This window comes from Trachypithecus francoisi, unplaced genomic scaffold (assembly GCF_009764315.1).
Source record: "Trachypithecus francoisi isolate TF-2019V2 unplaced genomic scaffold, Tfra_2.0 Lachesis_group21, whole genome shotgun sequence".
NCBI lineage: Eukaryota > Metazoa > Chordata > Mammalia > Primates > Cercopithecidae > Trachypithecus > Trachypithecus francoisi.
The window spans coordinates 30,015,285-30,042,934 of NW_022681467.1; the positions used below are offsets into that span (position 1 = coordinate 30,015,285).

General features: G+C 48.9%; 1 protein-coding gene and 1 long non-coding RNA gene across 5 annotated transcripts; both read left to right on the plus strand.

Moving 5' to 3' along the window:
• Nucleotides 1-26,345, plus strand: DYNLRB1 (dynein light chain roadblock-type 1). 4 transcript variants are annotated; one of them, XM_033186163.1, is made up of 4 exons: nucleotides 1-144; nucleotides 12,584-12,659; nucleotides 19,714-19,881; nucleotides 25,964-26,345. In XM_033186163.1, exons 1-4 carry the CDS (start codon nucleotides 142-144, stop codon nucleotides 26,005-26,007), a joined length of 291 nt encoding a protein of 96 aa, XP_033042054.1. In that variant the 5' UTR covers nucleotides 1-141; the 3' UTR covers nucleotides 26,008-26,345. The 4 variants fall into 4 exon arrangements, with proteins under 4 accessions (XP_033042054.1, XP_033042055.1, XP_033042056.1 ...); XM_033186164.1 differs by having other exon boundaries at nucleotides 71-144; nucleotides 12,588-12,659; XM_033186165.1 differs by having other exon boundaries at nucleotides 138-562.
• LOC117068675 lies at nucleotides 7,852-11,700 on the plus strand. Its single transcript, XR_004431203.1, has 2 exons — nucleotides 7,852-7,898; nucleotides 10,823-11,700. It is a non-coding gene; the product is annotated as an uncharacterized LOC117068675 (long non-coding RNA).
• Nucleotides 26,346-27,650: the final 1,305 nt, after the last annotated feature.

Genomic DNA, 27,650 nt, shown 5'->3' on the forward strand with positions numbered 1-27,650 from the left:
TCGTCTCGCCCGCCCCCGTTTCACGCTGGCTCCTGATAGGCAGCTAGAGCTGTCCGTTTTGACAGAAACCTGTGCGCAGGCGCAGAAAGGCACGGGACTGGGCTGGGTGTTCGCTACGCTGGGCTACCGGATCGGTCGGAAATGGTGAGCGTGCGCCGGGGGCTTGTGGCTGGCGGCTGCCCACCATCCCACGCCAGGCCTTCAGTCCTCTGAGGATGAGGAGATCGCAGAGCTCCGGACAGGGAATCGGTGGGGGGCTGGGCGTGGCCGGCCCGGGACCCACCCGACTTGAGGGCGGAACCCGGCGGCAGAGGCCTCTAGAGCCTGACCGAGGGGGGGCCGCCGGATCCCGCTGCCCCTTTACCGGAAGCAGGAGCCTGGCCTCGGCCAGGAAGAGATGATGGGCGAGGGGTGGGCAGCGGCCCTGCAGCCTAGCGTCCTGGGTCTTGTTGCGGGATGGCAACCTTGCTAACGTTTCCCGGGAGCTCAGTTTGTGGCAGGCTCTGCCAGGCACTTTATGTGTCTTGCATTTCCTCCCCCCTCCTCCTCCTAGCTCTGTGAGGTAGATATGATCTTTAGTCCCATTTTGTTATACATATCTGTTATCCAGAGCCCCGAGAAGCCAAGTGCTTTGCCCCGGGAAATGGTGGAGGTGGATTTGAACCCTGGAAGGTTGACGGCCGCCACTCTGTCGGCGTGGTTTTTCTAGCCGCTGGGACTGGGTGGGTGCCAGAGTCAGGAACGGGCGGGGTCCGCTCTTGGGGATCCCAAAGCCTTCTTTCTACCTTTCTGGCTGCAGTTGTGGGCTCTCTACGCCATTACAGGTTTTGCGTTTTTAATCCTCACAGCTTGTGCAAAATTTGAAAAAAAGTTTTAAATTTTAAGCCATGTGAATGTATTACTTTTTCAAAAATCTTATTTAGAAATCTAGAGCTTATAAGAAAAACTCGAAAAAAGAAACTGTCATCACCTAGAGGGAACCACTTACAGTAGTCATGTGACTCTTTGCTTGGTTTTGGTTTATACAGTTTAGCCTCTATTGAATGTACAATTGTGGGTTCTGTGATTTTCATTATTACACCACAAAGAATATCTCCACATCATTACAAACGTAATAATGCTTAAAATATGTATAACTTCATTTTTCACATCACTTCTTTTTTTTTTTTTTTTTTTTGAGACGGAGTCTCGCTCTGTCGCCCAGGCTGGACTGCAGTGGCCGGATCTCAGCTCACTGCAAGCTCTGTCTCCCGGGTTCACGCCATTCTCCTGCCTCAGCCTCCCGAGTAGCTGGGACTACAGGTGCCCGCCACCTCGCCCGGCTAGTTTTTTGTATTTTTTAGTAGAGATGGGGTTTCACCGTGTTAGCCAGGATGGTCTCGATCTCCTGACCTCGTGATCCGCCCATCTCGGCCTCCCAAAGTGCTGGGATTACAGGCTTGAGCTACCGTGCCCAGTCAGCATTCATTATTTCTTTGTGTTAAGAACAAATCTTCTGGCAGGGCCAGTTGGCTCACGCCTGAAATCCCAGCACTTTGGGAGGCCGAGGCAGGCGGATCACGAGGTCAGGAGATCGAGACCATCCTGACTAACACGGTGAAACCCCGTCTCCACTAAAAATACAAAAAATTAGCCGTTCGTGGTGGCGAGCGCCTGTAGTCCTAGCTACTCAGGAGGCTGAGGCGGGATAATGGCGTGAACCCGGGAGGCGGAGCCTGCAGTGAGCTGAGATCGTGCCATTGCACTCCAGCCTGGGCGACAGAGCGAGACTCCGTCTCAAAAAAAAAAAAAAAAAAAGAACTAGGCTTTTCTTTTTTTCTTTTCTTTTTGAGACAGGATCTTACTCTTGCTCAGGCTGATTGGTATTCCTGTGCTCATGCAATCCTCTTGCCTCAGCCTCCCAAGTAGCTGGAATTATAGGCAGGGGCCACGAGCCTAGCTAGCAAGCTAATTTCAAATATACAATAAATGAATGTTAACTGTAGTCACCCTATTGTGCTGTCAAACACTAGAACTTGTTGCTTCTATCTAATTGTGTATGTGTACACGTTAACCAATCTCTCTTCCACCCCTCTCCCACTTCCCAGACTCTGGTAACCATCATTCTCTCTGCTTCCAGGAACAAGATCTTTAACTTCTACATATGGGTGAAAAGGTGCAATATTTTTCTTTCTGTGCCTGACTTATTTCAGGTAACATAATGACCTCTAGTTCTCTCATCCTGCAGATGACAGGATTTCATTCTTTTTTGATGGCTGAATAGTATCCCATTGTATATTAATACATTTTCTTTCTTTCTTTCTTTCTTTTTTTTTAAGACGGAGTCTCACTATGTCACCCAGGCTGGAGTGCAGTGGTGCAATCTCGGCTCCCTGCAACCTCCGCCTCCTGGTTTCACACGATTCTTCTGCCTCAGCCTCCTGAGTAGCTGGGACTATAGGCGTGCACCACCACACCCGTCTAATTTTTGTACTTTTAGTAGACACGGGGTTTTACCATATTGGTCAGACTGGTCTCAATCTCCTGACCTCGTGATCTGCCCGCCTCGGCCTCCCAAAGTGCTAGGATTACAGGCGTGAGCCACCGCGCCCAGCCTAATACCTTCATTTTGAGACAGGGTCTCCCTCTGTGGCAGGCTGGAGTGCAGTGGCGCGATCCCGCTCGCTGCAAGCTCCGCCTCCCGGTTTCACACCATTCTCCTGCCTCAGCCTCCCAAGTAGCTGGGACTACACGCGCCCACCACCACGCCTGGCTAATTTTTTTTTTTTTTGTATTTTTTTTTTTTTTTAATAGAGACGGGGTTTCATGTTAGCCAGGATGGTCTCGATCTTCTGACCTCGTGATCCGCCCACCTCGGCATCTCAAAGTGCTGGGATTACAGGTGTGATCCATCACGCCCGGCCCACATTTTCTTTATTCATTTACCTATTGATGGACGCTAATTCCATAACTTGGCTACTGTGAATAGTGCTGCAATATGAACATGAGGATGTGGTGATCCCTTTGATGTACGAATTTCCTTTCCTTTGAATAAATACCCAGTAGTGGTATTGTTGATTTATGGTAGGTTTTTTGTTTTTGTTTTGTTTTGTTTTTTCGATGCCTTTGTCGAAAATCAGTTAGCTCTAAATATGTGGATTTGTTTCTGGGTCCCCTATTCTATGCCATTGGCCTGTGTGTTTGTGTTTTATACCAATACCATGCTCTTTTGGTTACTATACCTTTCTGGTATATTTTGAAATCAGGTAGTGTGATACTTCAAGCTTTGTTCTTTTTGTCCAGGCTTGCTTTGTCTTTTCTGAGTCTTTTGTGGTTCCATACGAATTTTAGGATTGTTTACAGGTAATACTTGCACACAGTAAAAAAATAAATGATGTAAAAGGATCTAAGTGAGGCCGGGCGCGGTGGCTCAAGCCTGTAATCCCAGCACTTTGGGAGGCCAAGACGGGCGGATCACAAGGTCAGGAGATCGAGACCATCCTGGCTAACATGGTGAAACCCCGTCTCTACTAAAAAATATAAAAAAAAAAAAAAATTAGCCAGGCGAGGTGGCGGGCGCCTGTAGTCCCAGCTACTGGGGAGGCTGAGGCAGGAGAATAGCGTAAACCCGGGAGGCGGAGCTTGTAGTGAGCTGAGATCCGGCTACTGCAGTCCAGCCTGGGCGACAGAGCAAGACTCCGTCTGGAAAAAAAAAAAAAGAAAGGGATCTAAGTGAAAAATAAAATTCCCACTCTCCTAACCCCCAGTCTCAGTCTCTCCTCCTTTAAGAAACAACCATTGTAGTTTCTTTTTTTTTCAGCCTTGACCCTCCTGGGCGCAAGTGATCGTCCTGCCTCAATTCCCCCAAGTAGCTAGGACTACTGGTGCACGCCACCACACCCTGCTAATTTTTTTGTATTTTTTTGTAGAGATGGGGTTTTGCCATGTTGCCCAGGCTGGTCTTGAACTCCTAGGCTCAAGTGATTCACCCACGTTGGCCTCCCAAAGTGTGTTAGGATTATAGGCGTGAGCCACCACACCCAGCTGTTAGTTTCTTGTACATCTATACAAGCACTTATATGGCCCCCCTTTTTCTTACTTAAATGGTAGCTTACTAGAACCTGTATTATGCTATTCTGTGGTTATACTCATAAAAGCAATACAAATTTAGATGCATACTTTAACTTTTTTTTGTTTCTTTTGAAACAGAGTCTTGCCCTTTTGCCCAGGCTGGAATGCAATGGTGTGATCTGAGCTCACTGCAACCTCCGCCTCCCAGGTTCAAGCGATTCTCCTGTCTCAGCCTCCAGAGTAGCTGGGACTACAGGCGCCCACCACCACACCTGGCTAATTTTTCTATTTTTAGTAGAGACAGGGTTTTTTTTTTTCTATTTTTAGTAGAGACAGGGTTTCACCATGTTGACCAGGTTGGTCTCAAACTCATGACCTCAGGTGATCCACCCACCTCAGCCTCCGAAAGTGCTGGGATTACAGGCGTGAACCACCACATATTTCAACAATTTGAAGCAGTACCAGAGGATATAATGTAGAAAGTTTATGTGGTCTCCATCTTACTACTCCATGGTAACTTCTGTTGGCAGTTGGGTGTTTTTCCTTCCAGGTTTGTTTGGTGCATAAGCACATTTATATATAAGCTGTTTATTAGATGAAACTGGAATATGTATATTTATATATGTTAAGTTTAAGGCTGAAGTGGAGAGATCGCCTGAGCCCAGGAGGTCAAGGCTACAGTGAGCCGTGATTGCACCACTGCACTCCACCCTGGGTGAGAAAAAAATAAGAGAAAACAGAAGTTGACTTTAAGATATATGTGTATGTATCTTATTCTGCAACTTGTTCTGTTCACTTAAAAATATCACACATTTTTCTGTGTTATTATATGCAGGTCTACTTCATTCTTTTTAAGGTCGGTATAGTATCCTAGTGCCATATGTACATTTAGGTGGTGTATAGTTTTTTTATTTCAGACACTGCTGCAGTAACTGTTCTTGTCTTTTTCGCACTCATGCTAGTGGTTATGTAGCATAGATTTCTACAAGTGGCACTTTTGGCCGGGCGCGGTGGCTCAAGCCTGTAATCCCAGCACTTTGGGAGGCCGAGACGGGCGGATCACGAGGTCAGGAGATCGAGACCATCCTGGCTAACACGGTGAAACCCCGTCTCTACTAAAAATACAAAAACTAGCCGGGCGAGGTGGCGGGCGCCTGTAGTCCCAGCTACTCAGGAGCCTGAGGCAGGAGAATGGCGTAAACCCGGGAGGCGGAGCTTGCAGTGAGCTGAGATCCGGCCACTGCACTCCAGTCCGAGCGACAGAGCGAGACTCTGCCTCAAAAAAAAAAAGAAAAAAAAAAAAAAAAAAACAAGTGGCACTTTTGGCACGCATATTTTACATTTTAGGTGGAAACTGACTTTTAGAATAATGATATAAAAATCATCTATAGGCCGGGCGCGGTGGCTCAAGCCTGTCATCCCAGCACTTTGGGAGGCCGAGACGGGCGGATCACGAGGTCAGGAGATCGAGACCATCCTGACTAACATGGTGAAACCCCGTCTCTACTAAAAAATACAAAAAACTAGCCGGGCGAGGTGGTGGGCGCCTGTAGTCCCAGCTACTCGGGAGGCTGAGGCAGGCGAATGGCATAAACCCGGGAGGCAGAGCTTGCAGTGAGCTGAGATCCGGCCACTGCATTCCAGCCTGGGCGACAGAGCAAGACTCCGTCTCAAAAAAAAAAAAAAAAAAATCATCTATAATTGGCCAGACACAATGGCTCGCGCCTATGATCCCAGCATTTTGGGAGGCCAAGGTGGGCAGATCACTTGAGGTCAGAAGTTGGAGACTAGCCTGGGCAACATGGTGAAACTCTGTCTCTACTAAAAATACGAAAAGTAGCCGGAAGCCATGCATCTGTAATTCCAGCTGCTCAGGAGGCTGAGGCACTAGAATTGCTTGAACCTGGGAGGCGGGGGTTGCAGTGATCCGAGACCAGGCCAGTGCACTCCAGCCTGGGCAACAGAGCAAGACTCTGTTTCAAAATAAATAAATAAAATTAAAATTAAAAAATAATTGGCCGGGCGCGGTGGTTCAAGCCTGTAATCCCAGCACTTTGGGAGGCCAAGGCGGGTGGATCACAAGGTCAGGAGATCGAGACCATCCTGGCTAACACGGTGAAACCCCGTCTCTACTAAAAAATACAAAAAACTAGCCGGGCGAGGTGGCGGGCACCTGTAGTCCCAGCTACTCGGGAGGCTGAGGCAGGAGAATGGCGTGAACCCAGGAGGCGGAGCTTGCAGTGAGCTGAGATCTGGCCAGTGCACTCCAGCTTGGGTGACAGAGCGAGACTCCGTCTCAAAAAAAAAAAAAATAAATAATAATAATCATATATAATTCTCCTCATCCAGTTTCACTCTACCACACAACTATTTTCATCTTTGTATGTTCTCCTTCCTCTTTTGTTCACGTATGCATATTTTCCAAGATATGCATGCTGGGTTTTGCGGGAATTTTGTTGTTGTTGTTGTTTTAATATCCAAAAACATTTAACCTTCTTGTCATATCATCTTTGTGATTAACTACGTAGTGACTATATAATACTTAGTGAAATAATTGTACCATAATTGGCCAAATATCTTACCTGTGTACATTTGGGTTGCTCCCATTTCTTTTTTTGTTTGTTTTAGAGACGGAGTCTCTGTTGCTCAGGCTGGAGTGCAGTGGCTCAGTCTCAGCTCACTGCAACCTCTGCCTCCCAGGTTCAAGTGATTTTTCTGCCTCAGCCTCCTGAATAGCTGGGATTACAGGCACGCACCATCACGCCCAACTAATTTTTGTATTTTTTAGTAAAGACAGGGTTTCGCCATGTTGGCCAGGCTGGTCTCAAACTCCTGACCTCAGGTGATCCACCTGCCTCAGCCTCCCAAAGTGCCAGGATTACAGGCATGAGCCACCATACCCGGCTACTTCCATTTCTTAATTAGTAGAAATAGTGCTGTGATGATGCTTCTGTGAATGTCTGGTTTTGTTTCGTTTTGTTTTAACTTACTTATTAGGTTATTTCCTCAGGAGGAAATTCTTAGGAAAAAAATTTCTGAGGGGGAGGGACCAATGCTTTTATGCTTCTTGCAATACATTGTCCTGTAGCTTTGTCAAGATTGTATTACCCTTGTACCTGCCAGCTTTGTAATAGCAATGCCAGCATTTAAAAATAAACCTCAGCATTGCTATAATTTTTCATTTCTTTCTTTTTTTTGAAACGGAATCTCATTCTGTTGCCCAGGCTGGAGTTCAGTGGCGCGATCTCAGCTTACTACAACCTCTGCCTCCCAGGTTCAAGCAATTCTCCTGCCTCAGCCTCCTGAGTAGCTGGGATCACAGGCCCGTGCCACCATGATGGCTAATTTTTGTATTTTTAGTAGGGTTTCACCATGCTGGCCAGGCTGGTCTCAAACTCCTGACCTCAAGTCATTCACCCACCTCCGTTTCCCAAAGTTCTGGGATTACAGGTGTGAGCACCACACCCAGCTGAATTTTTCATTTATTTGTTTGCGAGGAATGATGACCATAGTTTGATGTGATTGTAATTTCTGGTAGGCATATTTTCTTTTTTTTTTTTTTTTTTTGAGGCGGAGTCTCGCTCTGTCGCCGGGACTGGAGTGCAGTGGCCAGATCTCAGCTCACTGCAAGCTCCGCTTCCCGGTTCACGCCATTCTCCTGCCTCAGCCTCCCGAGTAGCTGGGACTACAGGCGCCCGCCACCTCGCCCGGCTAGTTTTTTGTATTTTTAGTAGAGACGGGGTTCACCATGTTAGCCAGGATGGTCTCGATCTCCTGACCTCGTGATCCGCCCGTCTCGGCCTCCCAAAGTGCTGGGATTACAGGCTTGAGCCACCGCGCCCGGCCTGGTAGGCATATTTTCTACTAGTATTCTTTTGCACACTACCTACTAGAGACTTGCTATTGTTCTTAGTCATTTCATGTTTTTTTTTTATTTTGCCTGTTATATTTGATGCACATATTTTTCTGTCCTGTTAGATTCATTTTTCTTATACAGAAGTTAAATTTTATTGTAGTGATCAAATTGGTCATAGTTCTTTGTCAGTCATTTGCTTCCAGTGGTCATCCCTCCTATGCTGAGCCAGTGGATACTCCTGGATCTTTATTGCTGCTTGTTTTTCCATGTGTCAGGAATGTGCACCTGGGGACTAGAGAATTGGGGAACCTTGTCTCCATCACCCCATTGCCCGGGATGCATTTCTTTCTCATCATTTGGTTCTTGGCTTACGGCCGAGAATGGTGGCTCACACGTGTAGTCCCAGCACTTTGGGAGGCCAAGGCAAGTAGATCACTTGAGCCCAGGAGTTCAAGACTAGCCTGAGCAACATGGCGAAACCCCATCTCTACAAAAAATGAGCGGGGTTTGGTGGTACACATCAGTAGTCCCACATGTTCGGGAGGCTGAAGTGGGAGGATCACTTGAGCCTGGGAGGTCAAGGCTGCAGTGAGCCATGATCGCACCACTGCATGCCTGGGTAACAGAGTGAGACCCTATCTCAGAAAAAAAAAGAAAAAGATTACATCTCATCAGGTGTTCCTGACCACATTAGCCAGAGTAGCATCCCTTGCCCCATAGCCTAGTCCCTGTATCCTACAAGAATCTTGTTTACTTGTTTAAGTCTCTCTCGCCAAAATGTGAGCTCCCTGAGGGCAGGGACCTCCTCGGTTGTGGTCATCGGTATATTCAGCTCTTCTGTTGACCGGGAATGTGTTGTTCTTGGGCAAAACCCTTCTCCTTTCCAAACCTGTTTCCTTATCACTAACATGGAGATCATACTAACCCGTGAATGAGAGTTTCAGAAGAGAGCATGTGTCTGAAAGCAATATATGACCCATAGTAGGTGCTGAGTAGGGAAATCATACCTGTGTGTCCTCCCATTCCTGATAGATGTGTGAGATGTGTGTTTACTTTCATTTATTTTTCTTTCTTCCTTTTTTTTTTTTTTTTTTGAGGAGTCTCACTCTGTTGTCCAGGCTGGAGTACAATGGCACAATCATGGCTCACTGCAGCCTCTACCTCCTGGGCTCAAGCAACCCTTTCACCTCAGCCTCACAAGTAGCTGGGACTACAGGCACACGACACCATGCATGGTTAATTTTTTTAATCTTTTGTAAAGATGAAGTTTCACCATGTTGTCCAGGCTAGTCTCAAACTCTTGGGCTCAAGCAGTCTACCTGCTTTGGCCCCTCAAAGTGCTGGGATTACAGGCATGAGCCAGTGCGCCCGGCTTGTGTTTACTTTTGTATAGCCAGATCTTAGTGTCTGGTTCTCGTTGAATTTCAGATCACCTAAACCTTAGCTCTTTTTTCACACTGTGGACTGTGAGGCCATGTCCCCCTCCTGTACTTAAAAAGGTTGATTTCATGAAACATAGTTGCAGAAATGCTTTTTATTTGTTCCTTCAGTATTTATTGAGCCTATCCTCTGCGAGGTACTGGGGCTATAAAGTCTGGTCTGGTTTCCTGGTCCCAGGGTGCCTTGCGTCTAGAGGAGGAGATGAACGTGACCTAAACAGTTGCACTGCATTGTGGTCAGTGCTGTGAAGGCTGGAGGCCTCGGTGCCCAGCAGAGGGGCTGGTGTCAGAGAAGCCTCCAGCGGGAGGCTCTGCAGCTGAGTCCAAAGGGTTGGGAGGTAGTTACATCAAGCAGTGAGTGAAGGAGGGAAGCTTGTTTCCTTCAGACCCAGAGCGGCACCTGGCAGGGCAAGGATGGGAGGCCTCTTCGGGCTGTGTTCGCCCCCTGCTGTCCATTCTCCACACAGCGGCCAGAGCGGTCCTTTGGAAAACAAGCAGGTCTTGTCACTCTCTACCTCAAAACTTGACAGTGGCTCCATGAATCATATGCAGTAAAAACCAAGGTCATCACTTGATCTGCCAGGCCGTCTGCGGTCTGGTCCCAGCTCCCAGCTGCCATCCCTCCCCTGCTCCCTGCCCTTCAGCCACACCAGCCCCTTTGGTTTTCCCCCTGAATATGCCAGGCGCTTGCCCACCCCAGGTCTTTTGTGCTTGCTCTTGGTGCTGTCTGGAACATTCCCCAGAAACTGGCATGGCTAACTCCCTCATTTCCTTCAGATGTCTACTCACTGTCGCCTTGGCGAGCGTTCTCTGACGATGTATTTCACATTCCCATCACCCCTGCATTCCAGGTCCCATTTCTGTACTATAGCTGACATTTATGTTTGACTTCTTTTTTCTTATTTAATGTCCCTTCCCACAAATGTCAGTTTTATGACATGGGATTTTTGTTATTCTTTGTTCACTGCAGCATCCCCAGGCCTAGAACATTTCTGGCACATGGAATGTTGCCATGTAGTTACTGAATGAATAGCAGTCTTAGGAAATTTCATCTTTTTCATTTCAGCCCCATTCTCTAATCTCTGGGGGCTGTTTTGGATTTAGATTCTGACATCTTGGCTTTCACTTTCTTTCCCCTTTCTTTCCGGGTTGATTGCAGATTGAACTGTCCTAAATTATCATCCAAGTTATTCTTACATATTCTTATTCTGACAACATTGAGTGTATCAGAGCCCTGTGGCCCCTGTATCATAGACTTCTCTTGGATACATAGATGGGGGATTAAAATGTTTTTAAATAGAAACAATACAGTAGAATGAAAAAGGCTGTTTTGAAAAAAAGAAAATCAAACCTTTCTATAACGCCTTGCCCTTAATGTGGCTTTTTTCATAATCTCCTCTAACCTTTTGTTTTCATGTGATTGCAGTCACCAAAGCACTTTATTTTTGCATTTTGCTGTTTTCACTTAACATTATAGCATACATCTTTTGTGATGGTATAACATGGTCTAATCGCCATGGTTAATATGTGTATTATATTCCTGTTAGTGAATGTTCCATAATCTACTTGGCCTTTTCCCTAATTGCTGGGCATTTTTAGTTCTTTCTGCATTTTGCTATTGCAGATGTCACTGTACTTTGGTACTTGATGAACTTCCAGGAGGGTGACCAGGGTAGACTAGGTGCTGTCCAGCAGTGACCACTATTGTGCCCCACTCCTCCCCTTCACAATAGCCGCTGGCACATAGTAGGAGCTCAGTGAATGTGTTGACTGACATTCGATCTCATACACGCATGACCCACTGCATTGTACTCTCACGTTCACAGAACCCTGTCATTTTACCCAGGCTCCAGATCCTAGAGGCATCAGGCCATTTGCCACTTTATAGGAGAAACTTGTTTACCCTTCCCTCCAGCGTTTGAGAGTATTCTTCTGTCACAGGGGAGTGGGTGGCAGTGACTGGATTGTCAGCCTTGTGCCTTCCAGAAAAACAAGAATTCATTGTGCTGTGTCCACCCAGTGTTGAGGATTCCACCCCCCCCAACCCCAACTCATTAGTTCCTGGGGGTGAGGAACTGTTTTCTTTTGGTGAATGGAGCGTCTGTTTCTAACAACTCTCAGCCTTTGAGGGGCTTCTGACTGGATTCTAGATCGGTCTGGAAGGGGCCGTCTGAGAACAGGTATACTCAGGGCTAGTTTCCATCCACAGGAAGAGTTAGGCCTAGTTCAGTTAAGCAGCCGTCTACTCCACAGACCTTTGTAGAGTCTCTAAGAAATAGACATAGTACCTGAAACAACAACAACAACAAAAAAGAAATTAAATAAAAAAAAAAAAGCAAAGAAAAAAGAAGAAAACAAACAAACAAAAAAAGAAATAGACATAGTACCTAATGCATGTCCCAGAGAAGCACAGCCAGAGATTTGGGGAGTCACACGTAGGCAGACCCCATCGACTGGGGGGTCAGTAAGGGCTTCGTGGAGGAGATGATGTCTTAGATGGTCTAGAGGAGTTTGTTGGATTTCAGCAGAGAAGAGGCCTTGTGGGATAAAAAGATGTAGAGACAGGGAGGTGTGTCATGGAGCTGGAGAGTGGAGGGAAAGGTAGGATAGGAGTGACAGGAGGCCTGGCATGGCAGAATGAGGACATGAACTCTGACTGCCCCTCCGCTTACAGATGCTGTGTGCAGGAGTAGCCCACCTGAGCAGTCTCTGGGTAATCAAGATTAATGAGCCCCTTCCCAAGGCACACTTCTTATAGCTGAGTGCTGCACATCACACTATCTCGGATGCTTGCTGAAGTCACTCAGTCTATCCTCATGTGCTCTTTGGGCCGCAAATGACCAAGTGTTGTCTTCCTGTTAGACACTACTCTCTGGGTTTTCTTAAATCATGAGTCCCATCCCCCATCTATGCCAAATATATGAGTCATGGACATGTATATACATGGGAATGGTGTTTATATTCTGCTCCCCAACAGCTGAGGAGGGTGGGATAATAGTGCCTGGTGGGCAAAGCGCCATGAGCAGCCCTGTCCCACATGGGGGTGTGAGCAGATGCTCTGGGCACTGGCGGTGGCCGGAGGAGCACATCAGATCAGCTTGGGGAGCTTTGAGGGGGTGCCAGGTGCCTGAGTATTACTTGTTTGTTGGAAGACAAACATATGATTCATCTGCCTGGGGTATGAGGAAGTTAATCCTGTCTATTGGTTTCTCCTAACCTTGGTCTTGTTTTCTGGCAGGCAGAGGTGGAGGAGACACTGAAGCGACTGCAGAGCCAGAAGGGAGTGCAGGGAATCATCGTTGTGAACACAGAAGGTACACGCCCTCCCTCCCGCCGTGACGCGCGCCCAGGCAGGCCCAGAAGCAGCCATAACACAGCATAGCACTTGCTGTTGACAAAGTCCTTCATGAACCTGATCTAATTTTAGGCCTTTTTAATTTTTAACACCTCCAGTGTTCTTTTTTTTTTTCCCATTAAGTCTAGTCAGGTGAAGCAGCGGGAGTGGAGAAGGGACAAAGAAATCGGTAACTGGTTGTGACAATTAGTTGTAAACAGCACTGCATTCAGACCAGCCACTTCCAGTGTCCTCACAAAGGGAAAATCTGCTCAGTCCCCCCGCCCTGACAGATCACACTTCAGTCTTCCATGCTTCCTCAGCCTCGTCCAGCACAGTTCGAGAGGACCATAATAATAGTTGTTGGCCGGGCGCGGTGGCTCAAGCCTGTAATCCCAGCACTTTGGGAGGCCGAGACGGGCGGATCACGAGGTCAGGAGATCAAGACCATCCTGCCTAACACGGTGAAACCCCGTCTCTACTAAAAAAAAAAATACAAAAAAAAAAACTAGCCGGGCGAGGTGGCGGCGCCTGTAGTCCCAGCTACTCGGGAGGCTGAGGCAGGAGAATGGCGTGAACCCGGGAGGCGGAGCTTGCAGTGAGCTGGGATCCGCCACTGCACTCCAGCCCGGGCGACAGAGCGAGACTCCGCCTCAAAAAAAAAAAAAAAAAAAAAAAAAAAAAAAAAAAAAAAATAGTTGTTACCCTTGGGCATATGTTTACACATGAGCTTTTTAAAATATTGCTTCATGGTTTACATAAACAAATTTTTTAAGTGCCACCACAATGTTCATTAGCCCAATTTTGTTGTTTCTGCTTTTTAGTGAATCCATTAACTGGGTATTACCTACCCATTTGTGTTGATTCTGCTTTATTGGCTGGATGGTTCTCTAGTTAACTTCTCTGTGCCTGCAGCTCTCCTCCACCCCGACAACCCTTTCTGAGTGGGTATCTGTATAGGTAGAAGGGTACAGATACTAATTTTCCCAGACTGCACTGGACAGGAAGGGAGCGAACATTTAGCACACCCCCGCTCTGTGCCAGGATTCTGGCTGGTGCCGCGCATACTCTTTCTTATATTCGCATACTCTTTCTTATATTCCTTAAAACGGCCCCATTGTCTGCATTTTGCAATGGTGAAAACTGAGTCTAGAAATGTAATTGATCTGCCTACCATCACACAGTCGAGATTTAAATCCAAGCCCATCTGAGTGCACTTGGATGCTTTCTCCCATGCCATGCTGTCAAGAACCAGAATGGCCCCCAGGCCCTCACGCTCCAGGCCAGCAGTAAGGACAGGGACCCTGGAATCCAGCAGTTATGAGTTTGAATTCTGCCTCATCTTCTGACTAGCTTTGTGACGTTGGCCAAGTTGCTTAAGCCTGTAAATGGAGATAATACTTATGTCTACCTTATAAGTTGAAGAGTAACAACTAAGAATGAACAGCATAAAGCATTTAGTGCAGTATTGTCACCATCTGTTTTGAGCTGTGAGGCATTTGTTCATACAAACTCTGATTTACCTGATGGGGTTCCCCTGTTGGGTTGGGGGCATCCACATACTTTATGCCTCTAGGCCACAGTGTTTCCCAAATGTATTCATTCTTTGAAATCACCCAGGGATCCTGTTAAACATAGCTTTCCAGGCCTCAGCACCAAAAAGTCTAATTTATTAGGGCCAAAGCAAGACCTGAGGAATCTGTGTGTTTACCAAGCACCCCAGGAGATTCTTAATGATCAGACAAGTTTAGAAAATTCTGCTTTAGAGGATAGATTCTAATCAGAAGAGGCTTCAGTGAGAGCCACAGGCCTAAGATTCACAGCAGTTCTGTCTCTTTCCGAAGGCCTTTCCTCGGAGAGACTGCCTCAGATCATGTTTTCAGGGCTGTGTTCCTTAAACCTGGGGTCCTGTGCTACCCTGGGAGTAGAGGTAGAGGCTGAGGTTCCTGTCATCCACTTCAGTCAGAGCACACATACTAAGAACCATCAGTTCGTGTTTCTACATTGGTTTTAATTTGGGAAGGGGTTTGGCCAATTTAAAAACTACCCTACTGGAGTTTACAAAAATAACATAAACCAGTTTATGTGAGGCTGGGAGGAGAGGAGTCCACTGAGACGCTGCTGCTGATAGAGCAGCGTGGCCAACGGAGAAAGACCAGGACCATGCCTGACTCACCTCTGTTCCCATGTCATTCACCACAGGCCGCAGAGTCAGGTCAGTGAACGTTAAATGAACCAACCACAGTGGGTGTAGCCATCAGCCTCTTTGATTTGGTGATTCCCGAGGACTGTGTTCAAAGGCAATAATCCCAAAGGAAAAAACCTGAAATTTTTGCAAACATGTTAGATGCCTTAATGAGTAGATTAATAATTGTTATAATAACTGGGCGTGGTGCATGGTTGCTCACACCTGTTCCCAGCACTTTGTGAGGCCATGGCAGGATGATCACTTGAGCCCAGGAGTTCAAGACCAACCTGGGCAATATAGTGAGACCCTAACTCCAAAAAATAAAAATAAAAATTAGGCAGGTGTGGTGGCACACGCCTGTAATCTTAGCTACTCAGGATGCTGAGACAGGAGGATTCCTTGATCCCGGGAGTTCAAGGCTGCGGTGAGCTGTGATTGCACTCCAGCACAGAGCAAGACTTTGTCTCTTTAAAAATAATAATAATAATAATAATAATGAAGTATGTAGGCCTTTCAGTGCCCAGCCCAGAGGCTGCTCCCACAGGCCAGGATTTACAGGCAGCTCTGTGGGTGGAGGTAATACAGCAGTACCTGTATCTGTCACATGCCTGGCGTGCTGCCGGGCACGGTTTGTTTATGTGTTTCTTGGCTGCCTCATAGGGTAGATGCTATTGCGGCCACCTTTACAGACACATGTGGACATCCCAAGAGGTCAGGGCATGCCCAGTTGCGGGGCCCCCCAAATTCTCTGGCCCAGTGTATTCAGTGGGCTCTGATTTTTTCAGTGCTCTTAGAGAGCCTCTTATGTGTGTTGTCGGTCTAGGACTTGTTTTGGAGAAGCAGAGTTCTCAGCAATTCCTACTTAAATCAAGCAGAATGAAAGCCATCAAGGGCAACAAAGTGGAGGTGCTATGTCCTTGGATAGAATGTTGATTTCCAGCCGGGCGTGGTGGCTCACGCCTATAATCCCAGCACTTTGGGAGGCCAAGGCAGGTAGATCACCTGAGGTCAGGAGTTCGAGACCAGCCTGGCCAATATGGTGAAACTTCGTCTCTACTAAAAATATAAAAATTAGCTGGGCATGGTGGCAGGCACCTGTAATCCCAGCTATTCGGGAGGCTGAGGCAGGAGAATCGCTTGAACCCAGGAGGCAGAGGTTGCAGTGAGCCGAGATCACATCACTGCACTCCAGCCTGGGCAACAAGAGCGAAACTCTGTCTCAAAAAAAAAAAAAAATGTTGATTTCCAAGTCAGCAGAACCCTGGCAAGCGCAGAGCTAGACAGAATGTCCTCCCCAGCCCTGCCTAGTTCTGATTAAACCATGTGGTTATTTCATTTACAGGAGGCTGGGAGCCCTTGGGACACTGTGGAGGCAGGAGCAGGCCCCCTGCTCAGGGCTGCCCTGATCAGTTAGGTGGCCTGAGGCAGCTCCCTTCCTTCTTTAGCCCTCAACTGCCTCGAGTCCTGTGATGGTCCAGGGAATCTCTTTTGGGCACTTCTTGCTCCAAGACCTAAAAGACTTCTGTCACTAAGAGAGAAACTGTCTTCTGGGACTGAACATTTCGACTCCAAGGAAACAACCCGGGGTCCAGCGGCCCCAGCTCTGACCCCCAGGCTTCCACAGTACTCGCACAGGGGAGGCCCTCATTCTTGCCTTAAAACTGCCCCTAAAGCCAAGCCTTTTCACTGGGAAGCCCCAGCTGCTTACCTTTTGGATGCTAGTGAGTGCTGCCTTTTTGTATACTCATGGGGCTGATCGCAGCATAGCTGAGAACATGGAATGCAGAATGAGCCTGCCTGGCTTTGAATCCGGGCCCTACTTACTTACCAGCTATGTGGTTTTGGGCATAAGCCACTTTCTCTGTTAAGTTTTCTAATTTGTAAAATGTGGATCATAATTCTGCCTTTCTCTAGGGGAAGCTTTTAGAATAGTGCCTGGCACGAAATGCGTATGAATGTCTCAGTGTGTGTGTGTGTCTTTAACTTGTGTCCCATTCTCAGGGCCCCCACGTCAGTGTCTCATTTACATCTCACACAGTGACCCTGTGAGGCAAGGGTTTGCCCAGTTTGCAGATGAGAAACCCAAAGCTGAGAGAGGTGTGGATAACTGCCCAAGGTCACCCAGCTGTAGATGAACGTGGTCAGAACCCGGAATCTGGGTTGATCACACTTCCCACTGATCCATGGGGCCTTTAAGCCCTCTGGAAGCTTCCATTAAAGATGATGATTTGGGGATAATTGTAATGGGATGCCTATGATCTTATCTAGGATTTTCCTACCCAACCCCCAACATTCAGCTCAGCTGCTTCTTTCTTCAGGACCCCCTCCCTGATCACCCCAGCCCAGAGTGGTTTCTCCTGCTCCTGCCCCTGAACCCATGACATACCCAAGTCGTGATACTTTCCAGCCACCTGCCACTGCCTTTTGACATCTCTGCCTTGACTAGACTCAAATGGTGTTTCATAATAAAAGTGTGAATTTAAGCAGTTTTACCGAAAATGCAAGGGAAATTTCATTCTGTTTTTACTTTTCCAGACCCCCTGCCATCCTCTGCTGCTACTCACACAGGCAGAATAAGTGAAGACAAAGATTGGTGTCTTGTGTTCACTGCTGTCTGTAGTACTTAGGATGGTGTTGGCACAGAGTTGGTGTTTGATTAAAGTGTCTGTTGAATTTTTTAGTTGTCTTTTATTGCTTGAAGGAACTGGGTGTGTTGGAAGAGCCTGGGGGTATACCCCAGCAGATCAGAGCCCCAAGTTAGAAATTGTGCCTCCCAGATGACCAGCTACTTCTGCAGGCTCTACAGTGTTCATTTGTGAGGGCAGAGGCTGGGAGCAAGTGACCTAATAATAACTAGGCTGTCTCTGAGGTCTCCTCCAGCTCTGGCATCCAGTGAATCTGGAATTAATCTTTGTCCTTGTTTGAACTTCTTCCCGGTTTTGGTCCTTGGCCCTGTACTTCCACATTTTCTTTTGTTTTTGGAGTGAGCCAGCAGATGTTTAGTTTCTTGTCTGTTTTACACAGCTCCTGCTTATATGGATGTGATCAGACTCCTCCTGCCAATACCTGTCCAAACTAGTGAAAGTAGACCCTTTGACCACTCACTTACCAATAGCAATAAAAGCTTAATGATTGCTCACTAGGGACACTAGTGAGCAAATCAGACTTGGTCAAGCCCTTGGGGAACTTACATTGTGGTGGGGGATAGAATAATGATCACAGTGTAATGCTGTAGTGTCAGCCTGGGAAAGCTGTGTGGTGCTGGGTCGGTGCCACCAGTGGGGATGAGAGGTGTCACCCGAAGATGGAGACCTCAGGGACCAAAGTGGGAATCATGAGTGAATAGGGGAAGGAAAGAAAGTTCCAGGCAGAGGGATCTGTGAGAAGGTGGCTTTGTGGTGTGTAAAAAGAGAAGGTCAAGGGGTCTGATCACCCAAACCATGCCAAGCCTTGAGACTGTAGGCCTCTTACCATTGGGGCCCAAAGATGAGCTAAGGGGAGGGTTCCGGCCAGGTAGCAAGAACAGCCAACCCAGAGCTCTACCTGGGCTCTGGTCCTGGCCCTTGGTGGGTGGGCTGTGTTTTAGCAAGCCCCTTGCAGGTTTAAGCAATAGTCACATCCCCTCAGATTAATGCAAATGGCATTTACTGTGTGAATAGTGTTTACTTATTAACATTTATTAAGTGTACTCTTGCTAAACATTCTTAAATGAATTAAGCAGTATTCAGCCCGCCCAGCAGCACTTGGAAGCACAGATATTATTTTACAGATAAGGCAGTGGAAGCTCAGGAGCTTTCATCACATGCCCAAGGCTGCATAGCTGTGAAGGGCAGAGTTGGGTGTAAGCACAGGTCAATTTGGAGCCCAGGACCCTATTAATCTGGCCCATAGCTACCCAGCCTAGGACTCAACTAAAGGCAGTTATCAGACCGACCTGCTGGGTGGCAAGAAACTGGCCCAGTCTTGTTTTCTTAGGCCCCCAGGAATGTGAGCGTGGACAGAAAGAGTCGTGGTGGCTCCTTCCCCATTGCCGCCCCATCGTGGGTAGATTATAATGGACACACTCATTAGTGCCATCCTCAGGAAGCTTCATCTGTAGAGCAAGGCCTTGCAGGGCCCTGCCATGCACATTGTGGCCATCCAGGAGCCAGCAGCAGCCCTGGTGATCTGGTCGTCTTGTCCCTTGCAGACAAGTGATGACTACAACCTCTTCTCCTGACATCACTTGGCTCAAAAAGCCTCTCTGACTCACCTGCTTCTTTTGCCACCGTGTCCTCTTCTGCCTACCCTTGCATTCCTAGTGCCCTAGGAAGACAATCAGAGCTAGCGTCTCTTTTTACTGCTGGGAACCAATCAGCCCTAGGAAAGGAACCCAGGAGTGAGACAGCAGGCCTGCATGTGAATCCTGCCCCACTGTGGGAAAGGAACCAGGAGTGAGACAGCAGGCCTGCCTGTGAATCCTGCCCCACTGTGGGAAAGGAGCCAGGAGTGAGACAGCAGGCCTGCCTGTGAATCCTGCCCCACTGTGGGAAAGGAGCCGGGAGTGAGACAGCAGGCCTGCCTGTGAATCCTGCCCCACTGTGTGACCACAGACAGGTTGCCTCACCGCTCAGAGCTCCTATTGCCTCGCAGGGGGATGAGATGGTGTTGCCACCCGTGGAGTAGTTCTAGGGCATGGCACTGGCATGCTTTGGGGCTCAGCACCGTGCCTGTCACATAGCAAGCCCTCTGCGGATGGTGGCATTGACTGAGAATTGCTATTCCAGTTCTCTCCACTAGGGGTGTGGGTGGGAGCTCGGCAGCAGGGGCTCCACATCCTCTCAGGCTCCGTCTGCTCTCCCCTCAGGCATTCCCATCAAGAGCACCATGGACAACCCCACCACCACCCAGTACGCCAGCCTCATGCACAGCTTCATCCTGAAGGCACGAAGCACCGTGCGTGAAATCGACCCTCAGAACGATCTCACCTTCCTTCGAATTCGCTCCAAGAAAAATGAAATTATGGTTGCACCAGGTAAGGGGTCTTCTACCTCACCATGTAGGAACAGACCTCACGGCACATTCTCTGCCTCATCAGGAGGCCTGGTGCAGTGGTGTCTCCAGAAGATCCAAGCAGGGCCCGAGGAGTTGAAGGAATTGGGTTGTTGCCTCACTGCCTAGCCAGCCTCCAGCTGGTGTCCCCCAGTAGATCCGCCCAGGGACTGGCCCCAGAGGGGACCCAGTCTCCTGGGATAGACAGACACGTGAGCATCATGCGTGTCTCCCCTGCCTTGATAGGAGAAACTCAAAGGCATTTGGGACATAGAGGAGGGTGTGGCCAGGCCTGTCTGGGGCTGTCTGCAAAGGCTTCCCAGAAGAGGAGACACTGGAACTGAATCTTAAGGGCACAGGAAGCAGTGTGAGCAAGGCGGAGGGGCGGAAAGCCACATTTGGAAGAATATTCAGTGATTCTGCTCCAAAATGTAAAGCAAAAGTACCATATCATTTTATCCTTGAAAACGTGTTCTCTGCCCATTTGTAAAGACCAGGCCTGTCTTTAGGCCCATTGCAGCCAGCTCTTCCTCCCGCACCGGAGCCGATCGCCGTGTTTCTTTTACATGAGGTGCTTGCCTTGCATTTGAGGGCTGTGTGGTGCAACCAAGGCCTGTGTTTAGTCCTTAGGATCATTCTCAGGGTGACGAGATGCTCATTCTGGGAGGAGCCCACAAGGATGGGAGCACAGGAGCGAGCAACAGAGCCACATCTCCTGCCCGGCCCCCTCGCTCTCACTCATGGACTAGGGTGGCAGACAGAGTCTCCAGGACCATCTCTGCCTCGTGACTTCTCACCCTGCTTTTTCTTGGCTGAGCCACATAGTTGAGTGTGCGTGCGTCATGTGTGCGTGTGATGGTGCACTTCCACTGCAGTGCCGCTTATCTAGGGCATCAGGATGTGAGTGGGGAGGAGTGGGAGGTGAGACTTGGTCCAGTTGAGAAGGGGCCACAAACACCTAACTCGGTTGCATGGACTTGATCTTGCAAGCAAAGGTTTTTAGGGCAGGAGGTGATAGGATTAGGATTAGGACCCGGATAAAGGAAGGCAGCGGAGGATCTGGGGACACTGAGTGCTCTGGACGTGGCAACACAGAGGCCACAGAGTTCTGAGGTCATTTGATGGGGAGTCAGCCACTCCACGCAGCGGACCAGTGTAGGCTCTGTCACCAGGCCTGGAAGGATGGGAAGGAAAGAACTATAGAGCCAGTCACAGCAGCCCACAGTTTCCCTGGGACACTCCCTAGAGGGGTGGGGACAGAGCAAGTCAGTCACAGAGAAGGACATAAGAACATAAGAGTCTTTTATTCCAAAATCACGCCGTCCATGTGGACTGCCTGATCCATCAGGGAGAAAAGACTGCAGGAGGCGCAGAATCTGTTTTCCCAGCTTTGCCTCCCACAAGCGTGACCCTGGGCAAGTCACAGAACACCTGCAAATCTACATGTGTAAAATGTCGAGTAGGGGACGGTGCGGTGCTGATGTCCTGAGCCACCCTGCCTGGTTGAGTGTGTTGACCTGGGTTGGGGGAAAAAGCCTTGGCATCAGATTTAAACTGAAATCCCTCCCAGGACGTCATGTTGTGTGGCTGCAGAGGACAAAGTTTCACTCCCCTAAAAGTCGGGCTGAGAGGCCAGGCACGGTGGTTCACGTCTGTAATCCCAGCACTTTGGGAGGCCGAGGCAGGTGGATCACGAGGTCAGGAGTTCGAGACCAACCTGACCAACATGGTGAAACCCTGTCTCTACTAAAAATATAAAAATTAGCCTGGCGTGGTGGCGCGTACCTGTAATCCCAGCTATTTGGGAGGCCGAGGCAGGAGAATCTCTTGAACGTGGGAGGCGGAACTTGCAGTGAGCTGAGATCGCGCCACTGCACTCTAGCCTGGGAGACAGAGCGAGACTGTCTCAAAAAAAAAAAAAAAAAAAAAAAAAAAGGCTGGGAACGATGCCTCTACTCACCCTGTGCATAGCAGACCTTATGCTTCCCAATGGCCGACTGGGAGTTCAGGGTATGGGGGAAGGGAGCAAGTTACATGGTCTCCAAATCAGACAAATTCTTCACGGACAGTGTCCCTTGGCATAAAGCTTCTGAGAATGTCTCCTCCAGAAGGACAGCGTCATCTGAAAGCTCCTGGCCATTCAAGTCTCAACTTGGCAGCAATGGCATCTCCAGTTTGGCCCTGAAGACCCATAGGCATTCAGAGCCCATGAGTGTGGTTGGTGCTTGAGTCCAGAATGGGGAGCTCCCAAGTAGGGGGTTCTCCTTGGGGTTCACAGGCCCGGAGATCCCACGACCTTGTCAGTGGAGGAGGATGAGGTGGCCAGTCCCTCGCCTTGGCAGCACTGCAGGGGGCGCCCGTGCTCTCAAGTCACACTCTGTCTCTCCTGCACACACGCAGCGCCGTCCTGGAGGACAGTGGTGCACTGAGCTTGTCTTACACACAGAGCATGCTTCTTTGGCTCAGCCTCACTGCTGCCACTCAGTCCTTCCTCGCCACCAACTGCTTACCTGCATTTTTAAGGCCATCTCCTCCACTTGAGAGTAACTTCCATGAGGGCAGGGGCTTGTAAGCACATAGTAAGCATCTAGCAAATATCCATTGATTAAATAAATGAATGACTCTGTAAACCTCTCCCTCCACTGCTGACACCCCACTGATGTGGGTCAGAGGTGGGGTCAGCAGTGGGGATGGAGTCAGGGATGTCTGTGGGGCATAGTGTTAGGATGAAAACCAGTGATTTGACACTTTGACATACCCACTTTTATGTGGCCAAGAAAAAATAATTGGGTTTTGGTGCAGAACTCCTGTGGTCAGGAGCCACCACACAGAGCCTAGGAGGCACTGGCGCTGAATTGCCTCAGGATGGCTACAGAGCACAGGACCCAGGGCTGGCCATGGGCGTAGAGCAGGCCTGGCTACTGCCGGAGGTGTCCATATGAGACTGTAGTTAGCACCCTACACATCGTGGGCAGCCTGAAGCAGCCTGGCCCAGGAGGGAGATCCACGCCTTCCCACCCGCCTGGCCTGACTCCATCCAGCTGAGGAGCTGCTTCCCAGGCTGCAGATAGCAGCAGGTGTTCCAGACAGCGTGGCTCTCCACATGTGTGCCAAATTCACCCCACCCTGGCCCAGAACCGCCCACGTGAACAGACTTTTTTTTTCGGAGACAGGGTCTAGCTCTTGTCCAGGCTGCAGTGAAGTGGTGCGATCATGGCTCACTGCAGCCTCAACCGCACAGGCTCAAGCAACTCTTCCACCTCAGCCTCCCTAGTAGCTGGGATCACAGGCATGCGCCGCCACACCCAGACTTTTTTTTTGGTAGAGATAGGGTTTCACTATGCTGCCCAGGCTGGTCTCAAACTCCTGGGCTTAAGTGATCCTCCTGCCTCAGCCTCCCAAAGTGCTGGGATTATATGCATGAGTCACTATGCCCGGCCAGGACATCTTAACACAAACTTTTGTTAGCCGGACATGGTGACACCTGTATTCCCAGCTACTTCGGAGGCTGAGGCAGGAGGATCGCTTGAGTCTGGGTAGTTGAGGCTGCAGTGAGCCATGATCGTGCCACTGCACTCCAGCCTGGGCGACAGCGAGACCCTGTCTCAAAAAACAAAACAAAAAAGAACAGACTTCTAGTTTTCACTTATTAACTTCACTAATACTAAAGCTGAGGTAACTAACTCAGCCTACACAACCTTCAATACACATTACCTGTCACAAAGCACTTGAAGTGGTATTACTGGATTTAGGGCTTGATAATTTGGAATAAAAGACACTGATATTACTGATTGTGCCTGTTTTTATCATTGGCTTGTTAATTATTTGTTTTCATTAGTGATTTTTATGTATGCAGACTGGTTAGCCATGAAACTGTGAGTCATTTCATTTCTGTTTCTTCCCAGTTGCCACAGCCCATCTTTGTGGGAAGAACCAAGCTTTAGGCTTGGCTCTGAACAGCCACAAAACAACTTGGCTGAGGTCCTGCCATTTCTTTCATGCTCAGCAGGGGGCAGCAGACCACGGCAGTTCAGAGTATGGGGTCAAACCCAGGTCCCTGTCCCCACTCCACCTGTGGATTTTCCTTGGATTGGGCAAGCCCTTTTTTTTTTTTTTTTTTTTTTTTTGAGACAGAGTCTCGCTCTGTCGCCCAGGCTGGAGTGCAGTGACCAGATCTTGGCTCACTGCAAGCTCCGCCTCCCGGGTTTACGCCATTCTCCTGCCTCAGCCTCCCCAGTAGCTGGAACTACAGGCGCCCGCCACCTCGCCCGGCTAGTTTTTTTGTATTTTTTAGTAGAGACGGGGTTTCACTGGGTTAGCCAGGATGGTCTCGATCTCCTGACCTCGTGATCCGCCCGTCTCGGCCTCCCAAAGTGCTGGGATTACATGCTTGAGCCACAGCGCCCGGCCTGGGCAAGCCCTTTAACTCTCTGAGCCTCCGTGTTCTCAGAGTGACTCGAGGGCTCACTGAGGGGCCGTATGAGAAGTGGGTGGCCCAGACTGGGACACAAAGAAGCCTTGATCAATGTTTGCAGTTGGATTACGTGGGTAAATCTGCATACATAAAAATCACTAATGAAAACAGAATTAACAAGCCACTGATAAAAACAGGCACAGTCAGTAATATCAGTGTCTTTTATTCCAAATTATCAAGCCCTAAATCCAATAATACCACTTCCCCAGTTTCCTCTTCAGTAAAATGGGAGGCACTCAGGCTCACCTCCAAGGACTTGGACTTGCTGTGATTTCATGGTGGACATTCCTCCTTACTGGGCCAGATCCCTGGAGCTGGAATCCAGACAGCTTTGTCCCCTTTTGAAATTTTCTTATTCAGAAGGTTCTGGAAAGCCAACAAATTGAGTTTGTGACAGAAATTGACACTAGCTGGCTGGGTATGGTGGCTCACACCTATAATCCCAACACTTTGGGAGGCTGAGACAGGAGGATCACTTGAGCCCAGGAGTTTGCAACCATCTTGGGGAACGTAGTGAGACCCCATCTGTACAAAAAACATTTTTTGTTTTGAAATGGAGTCTCACTTTGTCACCCAGGCTGGAGTGCAGTAAGGCGATCTGCAACCTCTGTCTCCCAAGTTCAAGCAGGCCTCCTGCCTCAGCCTCCCAGGTAGCTGGGATTACAGGCACCTGCCACCAAGCCCGGCTAATTTTTGTATTTTTAGTAGAGACAGGGTTTCACCATGTTGGCCAGAGGCTGGTCTTGAATTCCTGACCTCAAGTGATCTGCCCACCTTGGCCTCCCAAAGTGCTACATGAGCCACCACACCTGACCTTCTACAAAAATCTTCTTAAAAATTTACCCAGGTTTGGTGGGGTGTGCCTGTAGTCCCAGCTACTCAGGAGGCTGAGGCGGGAGGATCAGCTGAGCCCTGGAGGTCAAGGCTGCAGTGAGTCATGATCGCACCACTGCACTCAACCTGGGCGACAGAGCAAGACCCTGTCTTGGGAGGGGAAAAAGAGAGAGAAAAAAAAGAAAATGACACTACCCCAAGTCCAGTGAAGTTATGTCGGAATTCCATCTTTGACACTAAGTAGCTGGGTAACCTTAAGCCAGTGGTCCTCCCACAGCCTACAACGTCAGCATCACCTGGGAACTCGTTAGAGAAACGCAAATTCTTGGGCTTTGCCCCAGCCCCACTAAATGATGGTTCTGGGAGTGGAGCCCTCCAGGTGGTTGGGATGCCCCTAGTTTGAGAACCATGGCCTTAGGCAATTCATTGGAGCTCTTTGAACCAGAGTCCCCTGACCTGGAAAACAGGGGTGAGAATCCTGCCTACCTGCTGCCACTGTCGTGGGGAGGATTAGAAGAGGGGACACACTGTAGAGTGCCTGCTGCCCGGTACGGGGAGGCCCCAGGAGCCCCCGCAGGAACCTTACAGGTTTATCTTGTTTTCCCAGCATTTGGAGATGCTGAGCGTTGATGCTTTTTATTGCTTTCACCCCCTTTCTCATTTTATGGTTAGTGATTTAATGGTTTATTTGCTTTCTTGTGTGTTTTTCTCTCATTTTACATTTAGTGATTTTTTGTGTCATTTTTTTCTTTTGCAGATAAAGACTATTTCCTGATTGTGATTCAGAATCCAACCGAATAAGCCACTCTCTTGGCTCCCTGTGTCATTCCTTAATTTAATGTCCCCCAAGAATGTTAATGTCGATCATGTCAGTGGACTGGCACGTGGCAGTCGCCTTGGAACCCACTCAGACCAATCCAGTGACCATGTGTGGGCTGGCAGCTCTTCCTCCCCCACCAAAGGAACCCCTGTGTGCGCCAGCCTTCCCCAGAGCTCCGGAGGGCCCTCTCTCCTCACTTCCAGGTTCTAGAGCAAGAGCTTGCAAGAAGCCCACACCCAGCTTCCTTCTGACCTTCAGTTCACTTTGTCGCCCTTGGAGAAAGCTGTTTTTCTTTAACTAAAAATAACCAAAATGCTTACCCGGCTGTTGTGTCTTTAAACACTAGGTTGAAAAGGCTCTCTCTTCCTGTGTAATCACACGTCAGAGGCCTGGCTGCCTCCGTCAGCCCTGGAGGGAGATCATGTTCACGGCTCCGAGAGGCCTGCTGCTGCTGCTGCTTGTGCCGGTGGCCGTCCTTCGTGCAGCTTGGTGTCAAATCGGTGCCCTGGCTTCTGGGCCTCTTGGCCCTCGTCCTTTTACCGTTTCCCACTGCTGCCAGTGTTGAAAGATTTTTTTCTACTACGCTGCACTGGGGAAGAGTGGTACTTACTGAGGACCCGGAATGCACCTGGCATGTAATATACGTAGCTCTCACCTAACGGTACCCTCTGCAGACAGAGTGTTGGGGCTACCTCAGACATGGGGACTTGGGCTTAGAACGGCTTGCCTATGCCCTCACGGCCAGGACTCAGGTCTCGGACTCCAGTATCCCTGCTCTTCCCACACTATCTGCTCCAGAAATCCTGGAGGGCCCCCATTCACCCGAGTGAGCCCGTCCTGGGCAAACATCTGCCCCGCAGACTCGGAGTGCAGGGGTCCTCTCGCCGACAGTGTCCCAGAATTCACCTGCACTCAGGCTCCCACACACCCTCATCCAACCACTCGCTTGTTTTTTCCCTCTGAAACCACATGTATTTAATTTGATTAGGGTTTTTCTTTTTGTCTGCTTCCTGTTACACAGGAAAAAGACTCAGCACTGTGTAGTGTGAGCCTGGAAATCCCCATCATTGTCCTCCCTGCCCCAGAAGTCACCACTGTCTGTGAGTTCTTCCATGTAGCAATCATATCTGCCCAGATTTTCCAGTGAGGCTTCCTCAATGGTATCGGAGGAGTAAAATATGTACTCTTCGTCGGAGTTGAGGGGTGTAGTTTATAAGAGCTTGGCAAAATTTCTTCAAAATCTACTGTAATGAAAGATGAAGGCCGGGCGCGGTGGCTCAAGCCTGTCATCCCAGCACTTTGGGAGGCCGAGACGGGCGGATCACGAGGTCAGGAGATCGAGACCATCCTGGCTAACATGGTGAAACCCCGTCTCTACTAAAAAATACTAAAAACTAGCCGGGCGAGGTGGCGGGCGCCTATACTCCCAGCTATTCGGGAGGCTGAGGCAGGAGAATGGCATAAATCCGGGAGGCGGAGCTTGTGGTGAGCTGAGATCCGGCCACTGCACTCCAGCCCGGGTGACAGAGCAAGACTCCATCTCAAAAAAAAAAAAAAAGAAAAGAAAAGAAAGATGATAGGAATTTTCCACTCTATAATACATCCATGATTATCTTAATATAAA